Source organism: Crocodylus siamensis, chromosome 13 (genome assembly GCF_052110815.1).
Source record: "Crocodylus siamensis isolate JL-2025a chromosome 13, ASM5211081v1, whole genome shotgun sequence".
Classification (NCBI taxonomy): Eukaryota; Metazoa; Chordata; order Crocodylia; family Crocodylidae; genus Crocodylus; species Crocodylus siamensis.
In genome coordinates this window covers 11,980,972-11,996,675 of record NC_143407.1, presented here as the reverse complement: position 1 = coordinate 11,996,675, position 15,704 = coordinate 11,980,972, and the positions used below count along the sequence as shown (strand labels likewise).

Sequence of the window (15,704 nt, the reverse complement as noted above, 5' to 3'; positions counted from 1 at the left end):
GTAGGTGCCGACGCCACAGTCCCCCAGTTTTTTAATGAGAACAGGGTGAGAGACAGTGTCGAAGGCCTTCCGAAAGTCCAGGAAGACTATGTCCGCTGCTACCCCTGCATCTAAGGATTTGGTGACCTGGTCGTAGAAGGCCACCAGGTTGGTCTGACAGGACCTGCCGCTAATGAACCTGTGTTGGTTGCCCCTAAGCATAACCTCCCCCATTGGCCCCTCGTGGACATGTGCCAGGATAATTCTTTCAAAAAACTTACCCAGGATCGAGGTAAGACTAACTGGCATATAGTTTCCCACGTCCTCCTTCCTCCCTTTTCTGAAGATGGGAACCACACTGGCCCTCTTCCAGTCCTCTGGCACCACACCACAGCACCACAAGTGGATATTAGGAAAAACGTTCTCACTAGGAGGGTAGTAAAGCACTGGAACAGGTTACCCAGGGAGGTTGTGGACTCTCCATCCTTGGAGGTTTCTAAGGCCTGGCTTGACAAAGCCCTGACTGGGGTGATTTAGTTGGAGCTGGTCCTGCATTGAGAAGGGGGTTGGACTAGATGTGACCTCCTGAGGTCCCTCCCAACCCTAATTTTCTATGGTTCTGTGATCAGCCATACAATGGGCTAAGAGTGGCTGAAGAAAGGCGTTTTGTCCTCAAAAGCTTGTCCAACATTCTTCCCAACCATACAGTAAGTCCAATAAAAAGACCTCACCAAAAAACCCAAACCCCTAGCTTCTTGCACATTTTCTGGATCACAGCTACAATTCTCCTTTCCTGATGTGACCAGATAAAAAACTAAATTATTTAAATGATCTTTTTCCTGTGGTTTTATTCCAACTCTGTCACAGTCATTGGGTAACTTGTGTTTCTTTTCTCTGCTTCAGTTTCATATCCTTTCAATGGTACAAGACCGAGGGGTGATTCTGGTAACAATCTTCAAATAGGGTGATGTTTATAAAGAGGAGGAAGGATGATATTTATATGGTGGATGGAGATGTGAAAGGACAAGGAGCTCAAAATGGACTCAAGCCGCAGCAGATAAAATTCAGGCTGGAACTTTCTGATTATGAGGGTGATCAAGCCTTGAGACAGGTTGGTTTGTGTTTGTTTTTTTAAGGAAAATCTTCTGTCCCCGAAGTCAAATCAGCCAAATCAATTCCATATCCATATGAGTCATTCAAGAACAATACATGGCCCCGCAACCAGCAAGCATCCTCCACCCCCACCTAGGGCTTCAGACACTTACCTGGCAGGGAAAACGCCATGACCTTGAAGGTGGTTTTCCTACTGGCTGGGGAAAACCATGAACTTGGCAGGGGGTAGTACTCTGACCAAGGTGATGCATAGGTAGCCTCCCACTTACACTTCCAGTGGGAAGATCTCAGCTTTATGGAAATGGAAGACTTCCCTAGCTTGCTTCTGCGGCTATATGGCTGAGGGCAGGCAAAACTTGGGGACATCCGATGTGATCTACACATAGGATGCTCACCAAAGGATTTGGAAGCCTTGGGACAGGCTTAAGGTGGCCATCATAGGGGACAGTCCGGTTGTCTTCTATTGATATGAAACTGGATGCCTTTATATCTGCTATTATTTCTCTCAAAGAGAAATACAGAGGACATAAAGGTGTCGGGTTTCATATAAACAGAGGACAGAGTAGCAGAAAACTAGACTGTCCGCTATGATGGCCACCCCAAGTCTGTCCCAAGGCTTCCAAATCCTTTGGCGGGCATCCAACCTGCAGGCCCAAGCCCGCATGTGCAGGCTTGGGTATCCTATGTGCAGGCTCGGGGTTCGGATGTCAGCATCCGGTTTCGTATCAGTAGAGGGCAGCGGACAACCAGACCGTCCTCTATGATGGGCACCCATCGCAGGCTCCCTGGGGACACCACTATCCCCGGAAATGTTCAAAAGCAGGCTGGACAAACGCCTGGCTGGGGCAATGGTCAGGGCCGGCCCTGCCTGGAGCAGGGCTGGACTAGACCTGGTGAGGTCCCTTCCATCTCTGCTTTGCTATCCCCACAGACGGTGTTGTTTGTGATGCAGTGCCATCATCCAGTAAGGCTAACCCATGTGCTGCCATCCCACCACCCCCTTCCAAGCCCTGCTGGCGGCACGATCACTCCTGCCGGTGCTTGGAGCAACAGGGCCTGGAGCCTCCCCCGCCGCTCGCAGCAAACGCCGGCACCGGAGCGCGGCATCGGCGATCGATTGAGCAGTTCTGGATGGATGCGCGTCGCTCCTACCCTCGCCTGCGCGGCGTTATCTGCATTCGGCTGCTTCTGCCTCCTGCTTCCGGCGGCCGCGTTGGCCGGCAGGTTGTGGGGCGCATACGGGGGGGCTGCGGGCCGCGGTGACAGGCGGCGGCGGACGCGGGCACCGGAGCGGCTGCCATGACCAACGGTGAGGGGGGCGGGGCGGGGCTGGGCGAGGCGCCGGGCCGGGGCGGGCTGGGCCGGACTGGGCTGACCTGTCTCTGCCTCTGCCCCTGCCCGCAGTGTACTCCCTGGACGGGCTGCTGGTCTTCGGACTGCTCCTCGTTTGCACCTGCGCCTACCTGCGGAAGGTGCCGCGCCTCAAGGCCTGGCTACTGTCTGAGAAGAAGGGCGTCTGGGGCGTTTTCTACAAAGGTGGGTCCCGGGGAGCGGCTGCCCCAGAGCCGGTCAGTGAGTTGGCGGGTGGGGAAGTGCTGGATGCCACTGCTTGCTTCCCAAGTACTTGCCCACCACAGCCGCCGGGCCCTTCCCAAGCAGCACTTCCTTTAAGCAGTGCCATGCGCGCGGTGCAGCATGAGCACAATCGCGCATTCTGCACCGCTTAGAGGGAGCGCTGTTCCTCCATGCCCCCAGGGGTACATGTCAAACCCGTGGCTGACACCCCCTGCTCTGGATTTTGTAGATATTAGGGCTGGAAGGGACCTCAAGAGATCATCGAGTCCAGCCCCCCACCCCAGGGGCAGGAAGTCAGCAGGGGTCAAAAGATCCCAGCAAGATGAGCATCTAGACCGAAGCGAAGGCTGACCATGTTGCAGAGCCGCTACAACCATGTTTCCCAACCCTTCCCAGGCCAAGGCACGCTTGTGTTAATAATTTTTTTCTGCGGCACACCTGTTAAGGTGTCCCCTGTGCTCATACCTATTGTAGCTCGTTGCCATGGCAAAGTTCCGCAGCACACCTGTTCATTTTGGACGGTGCACTTTTGTGCCGCAGCACACTGGTTGGGAAACACTGCTTTAGAGGTCTTGGCAATAGGCGATAGAGCCAGGAGCCCGCTGTTAGTTTTGCCACTGACTGTCTCTGATTTTTATTTGTCTCAAGCGAAGGATGGTTATCTTATTTTTTTGATGCATCTTTCAGCCTTTAAGTAAAAAAAGCGTCTGATGTTTACCTTCTTTGCATGCAGAATACATGTTAAGCCTTACCCTATTTGGCAGATTGTTCTGAAAGTACTGAGTGTCATTTCGTGTATGTGTGTGTGTCCGTGTGTCCATGTGTTTGCCTTCTAGCTGCCGTCATTGGAACCAGACTTCATGCCGTGGTGGCTATATCCTGCATCTTGATGGCTTTTTATGTTCTGTTCATAAAATGAATGCTGAGGCTTCAGATGCACAAGCCTGTTTGGGAGAAACTGCTGAAAAGGAGGGTTTACTTGAAGGGGGAGAGCGATTACTCATCTCGGGAGAGGAATGGACAGAGTGCTGTGTGACGATCCAAGAGGGACCCTCTGCATATCAGGCTTCTTCCAAATCAAGAGTGTGACACTGCTGTCTGTGACCGCCCCAAGTTTTCTGTGCTTTTAGCAACATTGGAACATACTCTTTTATCTTCTTATCCCTTTCTGAAGTTATAGACATATATTATTTAGATCTCTGCCAGTATACAAATCAGACTCTATTGACTGTAACATTACACACAGTCTGCTCAAGGGAAACCTCTCGTGCATTAGTTTATTTGGGTGTAATTGATGAATGAGCTCTCAAAGTTTGGCAGGCTGTGGATGGGAAATGAGTTGTATTTAAGCTGTTTTCGAGGGGATTCCTTGAGGGTAATAAAAAATAACTGGGGAGGGAGGAGTTGAGCTATTCAACTCTAACATATGAGTTGTGCACGTTTGAGGGGCCAAAGACATGGTATATTAAACGCACAAGCTGAAACTTCAGTGGGCAGTAAAGTGAAATCTGAGGTGGCCCTGAAGAAGACCTTCATGCAAGACAGCTTTTGGAGATCTTGAGTGCAAGTCTCAGCAAATTAGTGGTTCAGTGGTAGCAGTACGTGACTCCAGGGTGCAAGCCTAGACATTTATATCCTGTAAATGGGACTGAAGCATAGCGGTACTGCTATCTGGGACTCTGAAATAGTCCACAAATCATCCTTGCTCTTGAATAGTAGAATGGATGAAGGTGCTTTGAAATTGTACATGGGACATTAGTTCATACTAATGTGAGGGGATGGGGTAGGGAATCCCTATCCAACTTAGCAGATATGATCTTAAAGTGTGGCTAAAACCTAACTTGTTTGTTTGAAAAGTGTAAAGACTGTTGAAAATAAGTCTCCTATTCTAATTTTATTTTGTATTGCCATCTCTAGTCGCCCTGTCCTCTCATCTGGTTTTCTGCAATATCCAGATTGACATGTTGGACTCAATCCCTTGCAGCAATTGTAGTGAAATTACACACTTGGCTACTTTTTGTAGCTTTAGTTTTTTTAAAAAATTCTGTTTATAAAATCCTAATTTAAAACTTGCAAATAAAATGTTTTCCCTACTGACTTTGTCCTCTTTCATTAAGCAAGAGCTAAATCATTTTCCTCTCCTGCCTTTTTACCTCATGGAGGCTAGAGCCTATTGGACTTAAGGGGCTTTGGTAGGTTTTGAATTAAGTCCTACCAATAAATAAAGTACTGCATTTCTGTACTTACCTTACTAAAGTTTACTTGGTTGTGGATGGCTCTGGGTAACTGCTGTTACAAAATCTTAAGAAGGCAGCTGAGGTTCTGGAGTAATATGTAAAACTCACAGTTGTGGAGCTTTAAAACAACTTAAAAGGAAGTATTTCTAGCTATGTGATATCAGTTTTAGTAGGCACCGATAGATCTGGAGTAAGCATGTATCTGGTCCCCTATTACATTAGTATCTGAGCATCTCTCGGTCCCTAATGGATTTATGAACTGTACAGTGGCATGTAGGACAGTGCTTTTACCTTGTTTGTACATAGAGTAGGTTACTTGTCCAGGTCACACAAGGAAGTGGACCTGGCTGCTAGAAGTCCAACACCTGCTCTCTCACCAGTGGACCATATTATTTCCTCTTACACGATTCCTCTCTGCTTCCTTGACCTTGGCCCCTGAGGACTAAATGTATTAACTCCTTCATCCACTGTGTTCTTTTAATAGCAAAGCTCCAGAGTTTACCAAGCCAAGAATCTAAATTTGCCCTCTTATTGTAGGACTTTGAAATCACATCATCCCCTCCATATTCTATATTATTGACTATGCCAAGAGGACAGCACAAGCTTGGCAGAGGGAACCACAGAACAGCAAATTTGAGAGGTGGCTGATCACAGCTAACATAAGAAATGCCCTTTACTGGTTCCATCTTGCCCAGTATCCCATGTCACACAGTGGCAGGGAGTGAATGCTGACAGGGAGAGTGAACTGGGTCTGATCAGAGGTTTTTTCCACTGTTCCTGTCACTGGCAGCCTCCAGCACTTAAACGTCTAGAAAGTTCTGGTTTAGAGGCTGTATCCCTGATTCCCATGCTCGGCGGCCACTGATGTTCCTTTTGTCCAAGAACGTAGTGACTGAATTTAACCAGGCTTTAAGACTTCAATCACATCTACCCCGCTGCTAACATTTCCAGATCCAGCTGCAAGTCAGTTGTAGAAGCTGGGCTTTCCTTGTCCAAACGGCAAAGAATATTCTCACTGAATTGTGCTGTCGATGAGTGCGTGAACTTACCTACACAGGCAAAACCTTTTTCTTGACAGCTATTTAGAAGTGGCAACCCCAGGTCCAAGGAGAGATGGAGTTCCAGGGGCCAGTGAAACAGACCTCACCCTTGTGTTTCTGTGGCGTTTAAACTGTCCAGTGGATAAGAGCTGGTACAGGAGGAAGCGAGAGTTGCAGAAGGGAGAACGGCACAAGATCAGAAAGCAACAACCCACACAAAAATACCGAGACTCTGGCCTGCAGGGGCAACAAATGAATCTTTAGAGCCAGAGAAGCAATAGGGAATTGTATCGCCTCTTACAAATAAAGTGGATGGGCCCTATACTTACATTAGGACAGCTGTTGTTGGATGGAGGAAGCAATTGCTAATCCCTCCGACCCCTGCTACATGTTAGGCAATTCACTTGTGAATGGCGCTGGACGTTTAGACGAGCCACGCGTGCAATGCACGCCCACTGCCGGATCACGCCATAATTTGGGCCCAAGCGCTTGCACTCCTCCGGCCAGCAGCTGGCGCTAGAGGAGCGGGGCCGGTGGGCGGGCGGCGGAAGCGGCGGGGCGGGCGAAGCCCAGAGCGGGGCAGCGCGTGGGGCGAGCGGAGGCAGCCGCGTGCGTGCGTGCGTGTGTGTGTGTGTGTGTGTGTGTGTGAGTGGGGCGGGGTGCGCGTGGGGCGTGTGCGGGCTGCCGCGTGCGTGGGGTGTGTGCGGGCCCCGCCGTGTGCGCTACACGTTGATCTTATTCGATCGGGCCGGGACGCCGCCCGCCCGGCCCGAGATGAGAAGACCCCTCCGGCGAAGCCTGCGGGCGCTGTGCGGGAGCAGATCGGGGCGGGTCGGACGTGATGACTTGATCAGATAGACGAGGCGGAGCTGCCGCCTGTGAGTGCTGATGCGATTCTGATCCGACCCCGCGCCGCTCCGTGCCAGGCCCTGCGGGCGCCCCCGCGGCGTGCCCGGGCGTCGGGCCGGCGCCCTCCGGTGCCGCAGGGAGCCCTTCCCAGTCCCGCTCCCCGACCTCTCCCTTCCTAGTCCAAAGTGCTTTCTCAGCCTGACAAAGGGGTTTTAGACCTGAAAGCTTGCGAAGAATTTTCCCCCAACTATTTAAGTTGGTCTCATAAAAGAGAGCACTTTTTTTTTTTAAATTCGTATCTGAGGCCAAATTAGCCAAAACTAAATCCATACCCAAGAGTCCAAACTGTAAGTGGCCCAACTACCAGCAAACATCCTCCACCCGCCCCTGGGGTGTCAGATATTTCCAAATCCTTTGGTGGGCATCCTACGTGCAGGCCCAAGCCTGGAGGCGTGGGGTTCGGATGCCCTGGGTTTTGCTTTCCCTTAGCCCTACGGCTGCAAGAGCGAGCAAGGGAGAAGACTCCAGTTCTCCTGCGAGGCGGTTCAGGAAACCTGCCTTCTCGGACACGGGGGTGTAGGCTGTAGCCGTGTTGGTCTAAGGACACGGGCAGGCAAAAGTTCTTTGGGTGCGTCTGATGTCTTTTATTAGATGAATTCAAATAGTTGGAAAAAAACTTTTTTTTTTTTAGCAAGCTTTTGGGTTTAAAAAAGTTTTGCCAGGCTGAGGACAGAGAAGCCATCACGCTTGATATGAGCCTTCAAGAGGCCGAGAAGCAATTCACCCAAAGAACCTTGTCTGCAGGGGAGGAAGGCAGGGCTCCCTAAGCAGGAGGCTAGGGCACTCCTGGTGCTCTGAGAGCCATTCAGGCGTGCTGTGGGTGCCGCACGCTGAGGTGTGCAAGCACACTTCATGTGGATAAACCCAGAGATTTCAAACAGGAAACCATTCTGGCTTGTCTTGGTCTTCCCAAGTTTCTTTGCAATGGAGGAATCCAGGGGGTGCAGTCACGCACCCACCCGCTTTGATTCCTACTCCACCCAAAATTTAAAACCGACTCCCCACAGCAGCATTTCTATTGAGACAGCACGAGGGAGTGGCTTGACTTTATGGCTCATTGTACTTGACCTGATTCTTCTACACTCTTCATCCCACAGGTGTTAACAGCCCCATCCATGCTTTTTAGGTCATCTTGATGCGCTGCTTGTGAAGAAGCCTTCTGCAATTCTGCTGCTTGTTAGCTGCTTCTCTTAATATAGTTTCTGTTTCACAGCCCAGCACTTTTTAACTCTAGCTAAAAACATTAACTGAGGTGTACATCAACTTGGGTGTGGAAATAACTTTCGGTGAAGCATTAGGTGCACTGCCAAAATGTTCCAGGCTAGACTTTGTTTTATGAATTGAACTGCAACAGGACAAAAGAAGCAACATCTTCTGATTATTTTTTGCCTAATGTATTGTGGTTTTTTACACACAATACATTTGCCAGTAAAGTGGCCTTTGTTTTTTTGCTTCAATCTTAAAACTGAATATTACCACTCTAGGCCTAGCACATAAGTAAAGCTAATTTCTTTTTTAGCTGGAGAAAAAATTGTGTTGTGTTACATGTGATGATGTACTGTACCACCTGCACCCCTCTTCAAATTTCCAGCTCTGCCCATGGAAGAATTGCTCTAGTATTTTTCTGTAGTCAAAAAATGAGGGATGTTGGCATGTTCAGAAGGGGCTTTTTTAGTCTAACCAGGGTGGTCTGGAGTCTAAAAAGATTGCAAGCCACTGGCTTAATGTTTCCCCAAAGAAAAGAAAACTGCAAGTTGCAGGATGATGGATTACTTCAATTATTTGGAGTTACTTTCACACAGTAGTCAGTTTAGTTTGGAGGCTAGGATTACAGGCATTCAAATGGCTCCAGCTTTTTGTTCTAATTCCTTCCTGCTTCTAGACCTTTCAATGTGGAGTTTGAGAGCACATTTGTTTTGGCATCCAAAGCCATCCTGTTTGCCATATCCTTGCTGTGGTGATGGGTTGAATACCTTAAGTGTGTAAATGTGACAGCTGAGAGGCTTGCACCATGTGAGCTTGTAGGCTCTAGTTCAGGGGCGAGCAATTATTTTGGGCAGCGGGCCGCTTACTGAGTTTCAGCAAGCCATCGAGGGCTGCGTGACAGGCAGTTCAGGGCAGATCAATATTAATTTTTTTAATGTTTTGGGGGCCCTGCGGGATGGATAGAACAGCCTGGCGGGCCGCATCCGGTCCCCAGGCTGCATTTTGCCCACCCCTGCTCTAGTTCCTGGGTGCCTTTGGGGTACTGTCATGCTTCACCAAGCCTAGTGAAATCAGCCTGGAGATGCAACAGTTGTTCTATAGCAAATATTGGAAGAATACTTAGTATGGCTCCAAGCTGAACCGTTGTGTTTTTTTTTTTTGTTGAGTCCAGCAATGGATGTGGGAGGTGAGGGTGGAGAAATCCCATGAGTGGGTAGGAAGGATTTGTTAATGACTAACTGCCATAGAACCTGGTAGCATGCTCTGAAGTGAGAAAAACTTACAGTTAATAGATGTTGGTGCCAGTCTCCCAGCTGGGCCAGCACATTTGGCACAAAAGTACATTTCACTGCTCTTTTTCTGTAAACCCTTATGGCACTGTCTGCTGCACCGAATATCACAGCGAGTGTAATGCTGTAACCTCACAGACTAGGGGACTGAGATTCTGTGTTCCCTTGCTTGAAGTATTAGCCTGCCCTTTGGTGACCTTAGGCAGTGCAAAGCGGGAGCAGGGGTGGCTGCCTGAATAAGACCGCATGTGTTGGGGCATTGGCTCTGATTTTCAGCCAAAACTTGTTTTGATTAAAATAGCTGCCTCTCCCTCCTGTTCAGTGCCTCAATCCCTTTTTTTCAGTCTTGCCAAATTCTTCCCCTCGGTGACTTCCTGGGGCTGGGAGTTCCACTGTCCCATTAAGTGCAATGTGAAAATACATGTCCTTTTATTAGTTTTAAATGTGCTGCCTTTTCACTTCATGGAGCATCCCTAGTTCTTCAGTAAATAAGCAACTGCTAATGTTTGAGGCCCTCATCCTAGAAAGTAGGCTTTAATCATAGGTTTCTCCATTTTCAGTAGCCCAGGTCAATACAAGACATGAATGGCCACATGCTGCTTTGCAAGGAGAGACTGATACTCCACAACTTTGAAATGTCCCATCTAGAGTGAAGTTTGGGTCACCAGAATTTGAGACTACTTAAATATCTAGCCTGATGAAAGTTGGGTGGCTGGAGCCAAATTGGAGCTGCAGAAAGAGTGTAATGCAGGGGTGGGCAATTATTTTGGGTGGAGGGATGCTTACTAAGTTTTGGCAAGTCATCAAGGACCGCATGATAGGCAGCCAGGGACAGACAAATATTTATTTTCTAAATTTGTTAGGGCTGGTTAGAATGGCCTGATGGGCTGCATTTTGCCCGCTTCTGGTGTAGTGTGTTCTGTGCAGTAGTTGCTTGCGGGCCAGAACAACTACACACAGTGCCTCCATAGTGAGGGATGGAGCATTTATCTGGAATGGAGAGAAGGGTGAGGTAGAAAGGAGAGGAAAAAACCCGGAAACGAAATACCAGAGCTGTGTTCATTTGGTGGGCTTGGCTGAGTAAAGGGCCTTAGTAGAGTGCAAAGGGGTGAGAGTTATGTTCATCCAAAGAAGATCCGGTCCGGCAGCAGTGGCAAAGGCTGGCACAGTCTTCATTGAGAAAAGAAGCCTCCATTATCTTTGCGGGAGTACCCGCTGTTGGTGGAAGCATTATGTGGGCACTCTGCAAGAAGAAGGAGGCATGCACTTGTCAGGCCTACAAGCATTGAAAGTGTCCTACAGTAGCATTGCTGGGGCAGACTTCATGTAGCGTCATTCTGAGCTGGGACTGCAGCTGGCAGTCATAGCGGTGCTGCAGTGGTATTATAGATATGACTGTCCATAATCCCAAGATGCAGGATTTGCTCGGTAATACCTTCTTTCGGACCAGCTGTGTAGTCCAAACTAAAATACAGTCTAAACTACCTGGTGCTTAGTTTAGACTGTATTTTATCCTCAGAAAGGCATTTTTTGCTTGAAAACTTGTTTAACATCTCTCAACCCTCTAGTTGGTCCAATAAAAGGTATTACCAAACAAATTCTGCTATTGGTCATGGGAACGCTCGGCTCCCCTAGGGGATTTTTTCATAGAATCCAAAGTATGTTACAAAGGAATATTGCTGCTACTGCTGCTCGCACAGAAGGTGGAGGTGTATTACCCAAAACAGCAGCTGGTTGGTAGCATTGATTAGATCTCCTGACTCGCAGCCTAGCACTTTGTCCCTGAGTCCTTTCTGACTCCGGTACGTTTCTGGGTCTGACACAGGCTCCCTGCATCATCTTGAGTGAAGCCCATGATGCTTGATTTTTAGCAAGGCTGAGCATATGTACATCCTGTTGTCTTTAGCTGGAATAGGAGATGCTCACTGCCTCTGACAGCTAGGCTCTCAATGTATCTGTGCCTTGGATCCTGTCTCTAAATCATTGCAGCCTAGTTTTCTTAACATGCTTCAAACAGGATCGGGCCACACTGAATCGCATCTACAGTGAGACCAGGATACTTAAAACAGCTGTGACAATAGCGGAGCATCTGTCTACAGGAAGATGCCTCTGTTTCACACGTTGAAGGAACAGCTCCTGCCCACTGCCCTTACCGATTGTGCCCTTGATGCTGTGGACTGATTCCTTTGTTGGGCTGACCCAGCATCTCATGGGCAGTTCCTGGGACGTACGGCTCTCAGCAGGGAGTGGCTTAGGTTCCTGTACAGAGTCAAGCCCCTTCAGTACTCTGCAGTGAACAGTGAGATGCATTAGATGCTGTTTAGAGGCTACCTTTCTCTGTGGGGGGTGTATAGCACTTGACACTATGCAGCCTGAATTCTTTACAAGGCATGTAGGTGCAACTATAACACAAATAAAACACAGTGGATCTGATTTAATGCATCTAGGGGCTGATCCCAGCAAAGGCAGTAACCTGCTCCTTGCTCGCAGCTGTCCATGTTTTTGGGTCTGACTGCAGAACAGATCTTTTGAATGAGAAATGCCATGTTATTGTGCCTCTCTCCCCTAGTAGCAACCACTTGTGCATAATAATGTGATAGGAAATTAGCACAGAGAGAGACTATTAGTGCTTTGTCAGTCCCAAGCATTTAAAAATTATGAGTCAGCTCCATTGCCACCCCGCTCCCCAACCATGAGGTTTTACCTATTAGGAATTCATATTTGCATTGTGGGTTTTGAACCTGGTAAGTCACACTTGCATCATGCTTTCAACCTTTCCTCTGAAAGCCAGGGGACTAGGCACTTTCATTTAAAAAAAGAAAAGAAAGAAAGCTCAGATCCTCATAATCACCTGACTCTGTAAGCTGGCTCTTGGAGAAAGACCCCACAAATACCCTGAAGTTTGTAAGAAAAAAAATAAGAGTTGGCAACTGCTAACAGTGAGGAGATGCCAGCTGCCAGGAAGCACAGCACACAGTCTGTCTTCCTCCTCTGTCTCTGACTAGCAAGAGAATGAAGTAAGAGCTGGGATTCCCTGGCTTCCTGCTGACACGGCTCTTCCAGTCGCTGCCCTGCTGCAGGGATGGAAGCCACTAGCAAGTTGCTGAGTAAAGTTCTGCTAGTTTGGCTGATTTACATGTTAAGCCCAGGATATAAAACCAGTGGGGAGAGGGAATATTTTTTGCTTAGAGAAACTTATGGGCAGGGAGAGTTTAGTAACAGGTTTAAGCAGCAAGCTTATCCTGAAGTTTCTCTTTTGTTATTACTGGTCGTCTCCCCAGCAAGGGCCTAGATATGGATTTTACGAGATAAACCAAGACACTTCTTGGATGACGCTGAGAACGTAACGTGATCTTCCTACTAATACCTCTTGTTCAACTGTTCATCCTTCTTGCTGGTCTGTATTTTAACTCCAGACTTTTCTAGCAGAAGTAGCTTTAAAACTTTAGCATCCTGTGATCAGATGACAGATTCCTATCGTGGTATCTCTCAATTACGTCCTTTCAAAGTTGGGGTTGGTGTGAATGAAGCCATACTGTGCATTCCAGCACTTGAATTGCTAGTAGAGCAAGTTGGAGAGGTAGCAAGTTGGAGAGGTAGCCAGCAGGTTCCTGCCTAGGCACAGTCTGGCTAAGGGACTTGCTGCTGTCCTGATCCTACTTAATTTTCTGCAGGGTTGAAATTTGTGCAACTGGAATGAAAATGTTCAAGAGCCTCAGGGTAGGCAGTTGCAGCCTGTGGGAATGGGCAAGCAGCCCCAAGCCCTTTAGTGCCTCACCTATATGTGGACAGCAGCTCCATATGGGAGATCTGTGTCCTGGCATATAGACTCTAAACCCCTGTCTCTTTCCAGTGCTCTTTTGACCCAAAGTAGTCATGGTATGTGGAGGCTGAATCCCCTTTTGGGTATAATAAATATGCCATACAACTGAATGGTATGGTAAGGGGGGCATCAAGAGAACTGCCCACTCTGATGCATTGTATCTCATAGGCTTCTCTTGCTTTGTGCTCTCAAGACTGAGGTAAGCTGCTGGTGTGACAAGCTGTGTCCTACCCTCTGGTACTCTGTGTCCCATTTTGGCCTTGGACACGATGCTAGCCTCAAGGCCCGCTGGTCTTCCATGCAATCGTGGTGGTGGCTGAATCTAGGCTCCTTCAGATCCCAGTTAAGAGCAGCTCCAGACTGATGGCAATGGGGACTGCGGGAAACCATGGGCGCTGCCTGAGGTTTTAACTTAGCGGAAGGCTAAGAAAGGCTAAGACACAAGCTGGAGCCTTAGGCCATGTTGGCTGCAGCATGCATATATGAGGTCACACGTGGGGTGGCAGAGCTGCTGGCTCCCTCCCAGCTTAGGGGAATGGCACACTGGTTGGCATAAATGCTATTTCTAGCAGTAGCTGCACTATTGTCTGGGCTCTGGAAAAACGTGATTGTGCTCACCCATGGTCATCAAAGAGCGTCTCCTTGTGGATGACTACCTGGTTCTTGTTTCTGAGCAGCTCTTTGTGGTGGTCATACAATGAGCTCAGGTTAAAGTCCAAGCTGTCCTGGGGAACCTGCCAAAAGCGATCAGAGAAAGTTGCTGCATATGTTAATAGATGGAATCATGGCACAACTGGTCCTGTGACTAATGCAACATCTGTTTCTAGTCTGTGTGCGGGAGGGAGGTGTTTGGGGGAGCGGGGGTCGGAAGGGGAGAACAGTACAGCAGTGCTATCTCCTTACCCCAGGTTCCAGGTACCAGACTTCCCTCCTGACGCTAGACAAGGTGGGTGTTGCATGCAGGCGATTCCAAGGGTCCTGCTCCTGGGCAAGGGGAGCGAGCTCAGCAAGAGAACCTCTCTGGAACAGAGGAAGAACTGGCAATAGTTCATGCTTGGAGAAGCCTGCTGTCTAGATCTCTTCTGCCAGGAACATCCTGTGGTGAAACTCATGCCCAGTGCAAAGTAGTCAAGTGTGGCACATGGGCCTATAGAGTGCTGCTGCAGGAGGTATGTCTAGGCATTGCCCTTACATGGCATTAGAGCTGTGCAGGGGATCCCAAAAGCGCTGTAAGAGATGCTCCAGATAGGCTTGTGCCTTTTAAAGGGAAAGCATCTCCCCCAGCACGGTTCAGACTACCAGGACTTGTAACACAGGCTTTAGTTGCGAGGGAATGCTCCCCAGCTACCTTTCCAGTGATTGCCCACGACAAGCCTCTGTCTTGCAGTTTAAATATCTGTAAAACGCCTTCTGCTTGCTAGTATTCCTTGCCCTTCTGCTAGGGAGATCCTGTCCTGATTATCTTGATCAAAGCTGTGGGATTTTGGACCTTTTCTGTGCTTATTAATGGTGTCCAAGCAATCAGTCTAAACCAGGCTGTGCCCAAAGCCATTCAGTGCTATGGTACCAAACGATGCTAACTCAGGCTCAGATCTTGCATTGAGCTCTGTACAGCTGCACCCAGCATAAATTTATGCTCCCTGTTATTACAGCAGCGTCCTGAGGAATGTGTACCAGGCAGTTTTAAAATGCCAAAAAGCTCATTTTAAAATTGCACCCTGATATGAACTCTCTACAGTTTATAGGGAAGGGGACTTAAAGTATTTGTGTGCACTGCATTGTCCTTGAGTTGCCTCTGCTACATTATGTGATTTGCAGGCACACTTCAAAAAAGTACGGCCTGTGTTATGTGCACAGCCTATAAAGACAGGAAACCGAGGTCGGCATTTTCACAAGCAGCCACTGGATTTGGGTTCCCCGTGCTACCTTTCACAGGAGCAAAGATATGATCCCTCCTGTAGGACAGTCTAATCTGGGGAATTACATTCACATCTCTCTCTGCCCCCTTCTCCCTACAATCTAAATTCCTTCTCATCAGCCTGTTGCTGACTGTCGCCATCCCGTGTAGGAGAGCTGCTGCATTCCACCCCAGAGGCAGATGCATTTCGGCAGAGGTGTGGACACCATTGCTCCGCCCGCTTGCATCCGAGGTCAAGGTCTGGCAAGAGGTCTGGGCTGAGAGTTCCCAGTTTAACCGCATCACACGCTTTAGGGAAAGGAAGGGAAACGCACATGAAGAGGGAGCCAGGATCAAGATGAAGGGGAGTCGGGCATGAGAAACACGACCCTGCCTTGCTCCTTGGATCCGGTGCATCGCTGCGCGGCGCAAAGTCCCGATGGCGAGCAGAGGTAGCTAGATGCCCCTTACCTGGGAGGTCCCAGCCTTGCCACCGGAGGTGTCTTTACTGTCACAGCTGCAGCAAGGGAAGGAGCCCCCGGTGGGTGGCATCCTTCAGCGGCAGGATCTCCTCGGGCAGGCAGGGCTCGGGAGCGGCAGCTTCCACCATGCCGGGGTTTGTTTGAGATCCCGGCC

The 15,704-nt window shown here is 48.9% G+C and overlaps 3 protein-coding genes and 1 non-coding gene across 5 annotated transcripts in view; 3 read left to right on the top strand and 1 right to left on the bottom strand.

Moving 5' to 3' along the window:
* The first annotated feature begins 2,259 nt into the window (after positions 1-2,259).
* On the top strand, positions 2,260-4,761 carry TMEM167B (transmembrane protein 167B). Its single transcript, XM_090025379.1, has 3 exons — positions 2,260-2,401; positions 2,497-2,628; positions 3,504-4,761. The coding sequence occupies exons 1-3, from the start codon at positions 2,392-2,394 to the stop codon at positions 3,584-3,586; spliced, it is 225 nt and encodes a 74-aa protein (XP_089881505.1). The 5' UTR covers positions 2,260-2,391; the 3' UTR covers positions 3,587-4,761.
* Positions 4,762-6,532: 1,771 nt separating this feature from the next.
* The window catches only part of ELAPOR1 (endosome-lysosome associated apoptosis and autophagy regulator 1), a 76,327-nt gene continuing 67,155 nt past the window's right edge, over positions 6,533-15,704 (top strand). The window contains exon 1 of one of the 2 annotated variants that reach the window (XM_090025274.1): positions 6,533-6,822. The gene's annotated coding sequence lies outside the window, so the exon portion shown is untranslated. Of the gene's footprint in view, positions 6,823-14,230; positions 15,521-15,704 lie in introns of those variants that run through there. The other variant, XM_090025277.1, reaches the window with a different exon arrangement.
* LOC149853930 (small Cajal body-specific RNA 2) lies at positions 6,552-6,849 on the top strand. Its single transcript, XR_016439086.1, has one exon.
* CFAP276 (cilia and flagella associated protein 276) lies at positions 6,815-15,702 on the bottom strand. Its single transcript, XM_090025280.1, has 5 exons — positions 15,540-15,702; positions 14,075-14,191; positions 13,790-13,905; positions 11,502-11,635; positions 6,815-10,591 (listed from the first exon to the last, which is right to left on the bottom strand). The coding sequence occupies exons 1-5, from the start codon at positions 15,618-15,620 to the stop codon at positions 10,521-10,523; spliced, it is 519 nt and encodes a 172-aa protein (XP_089881406.1). The 5' UTR covers positions 15,621-15,702; the 3' UTR covers positions 6,815-10,520.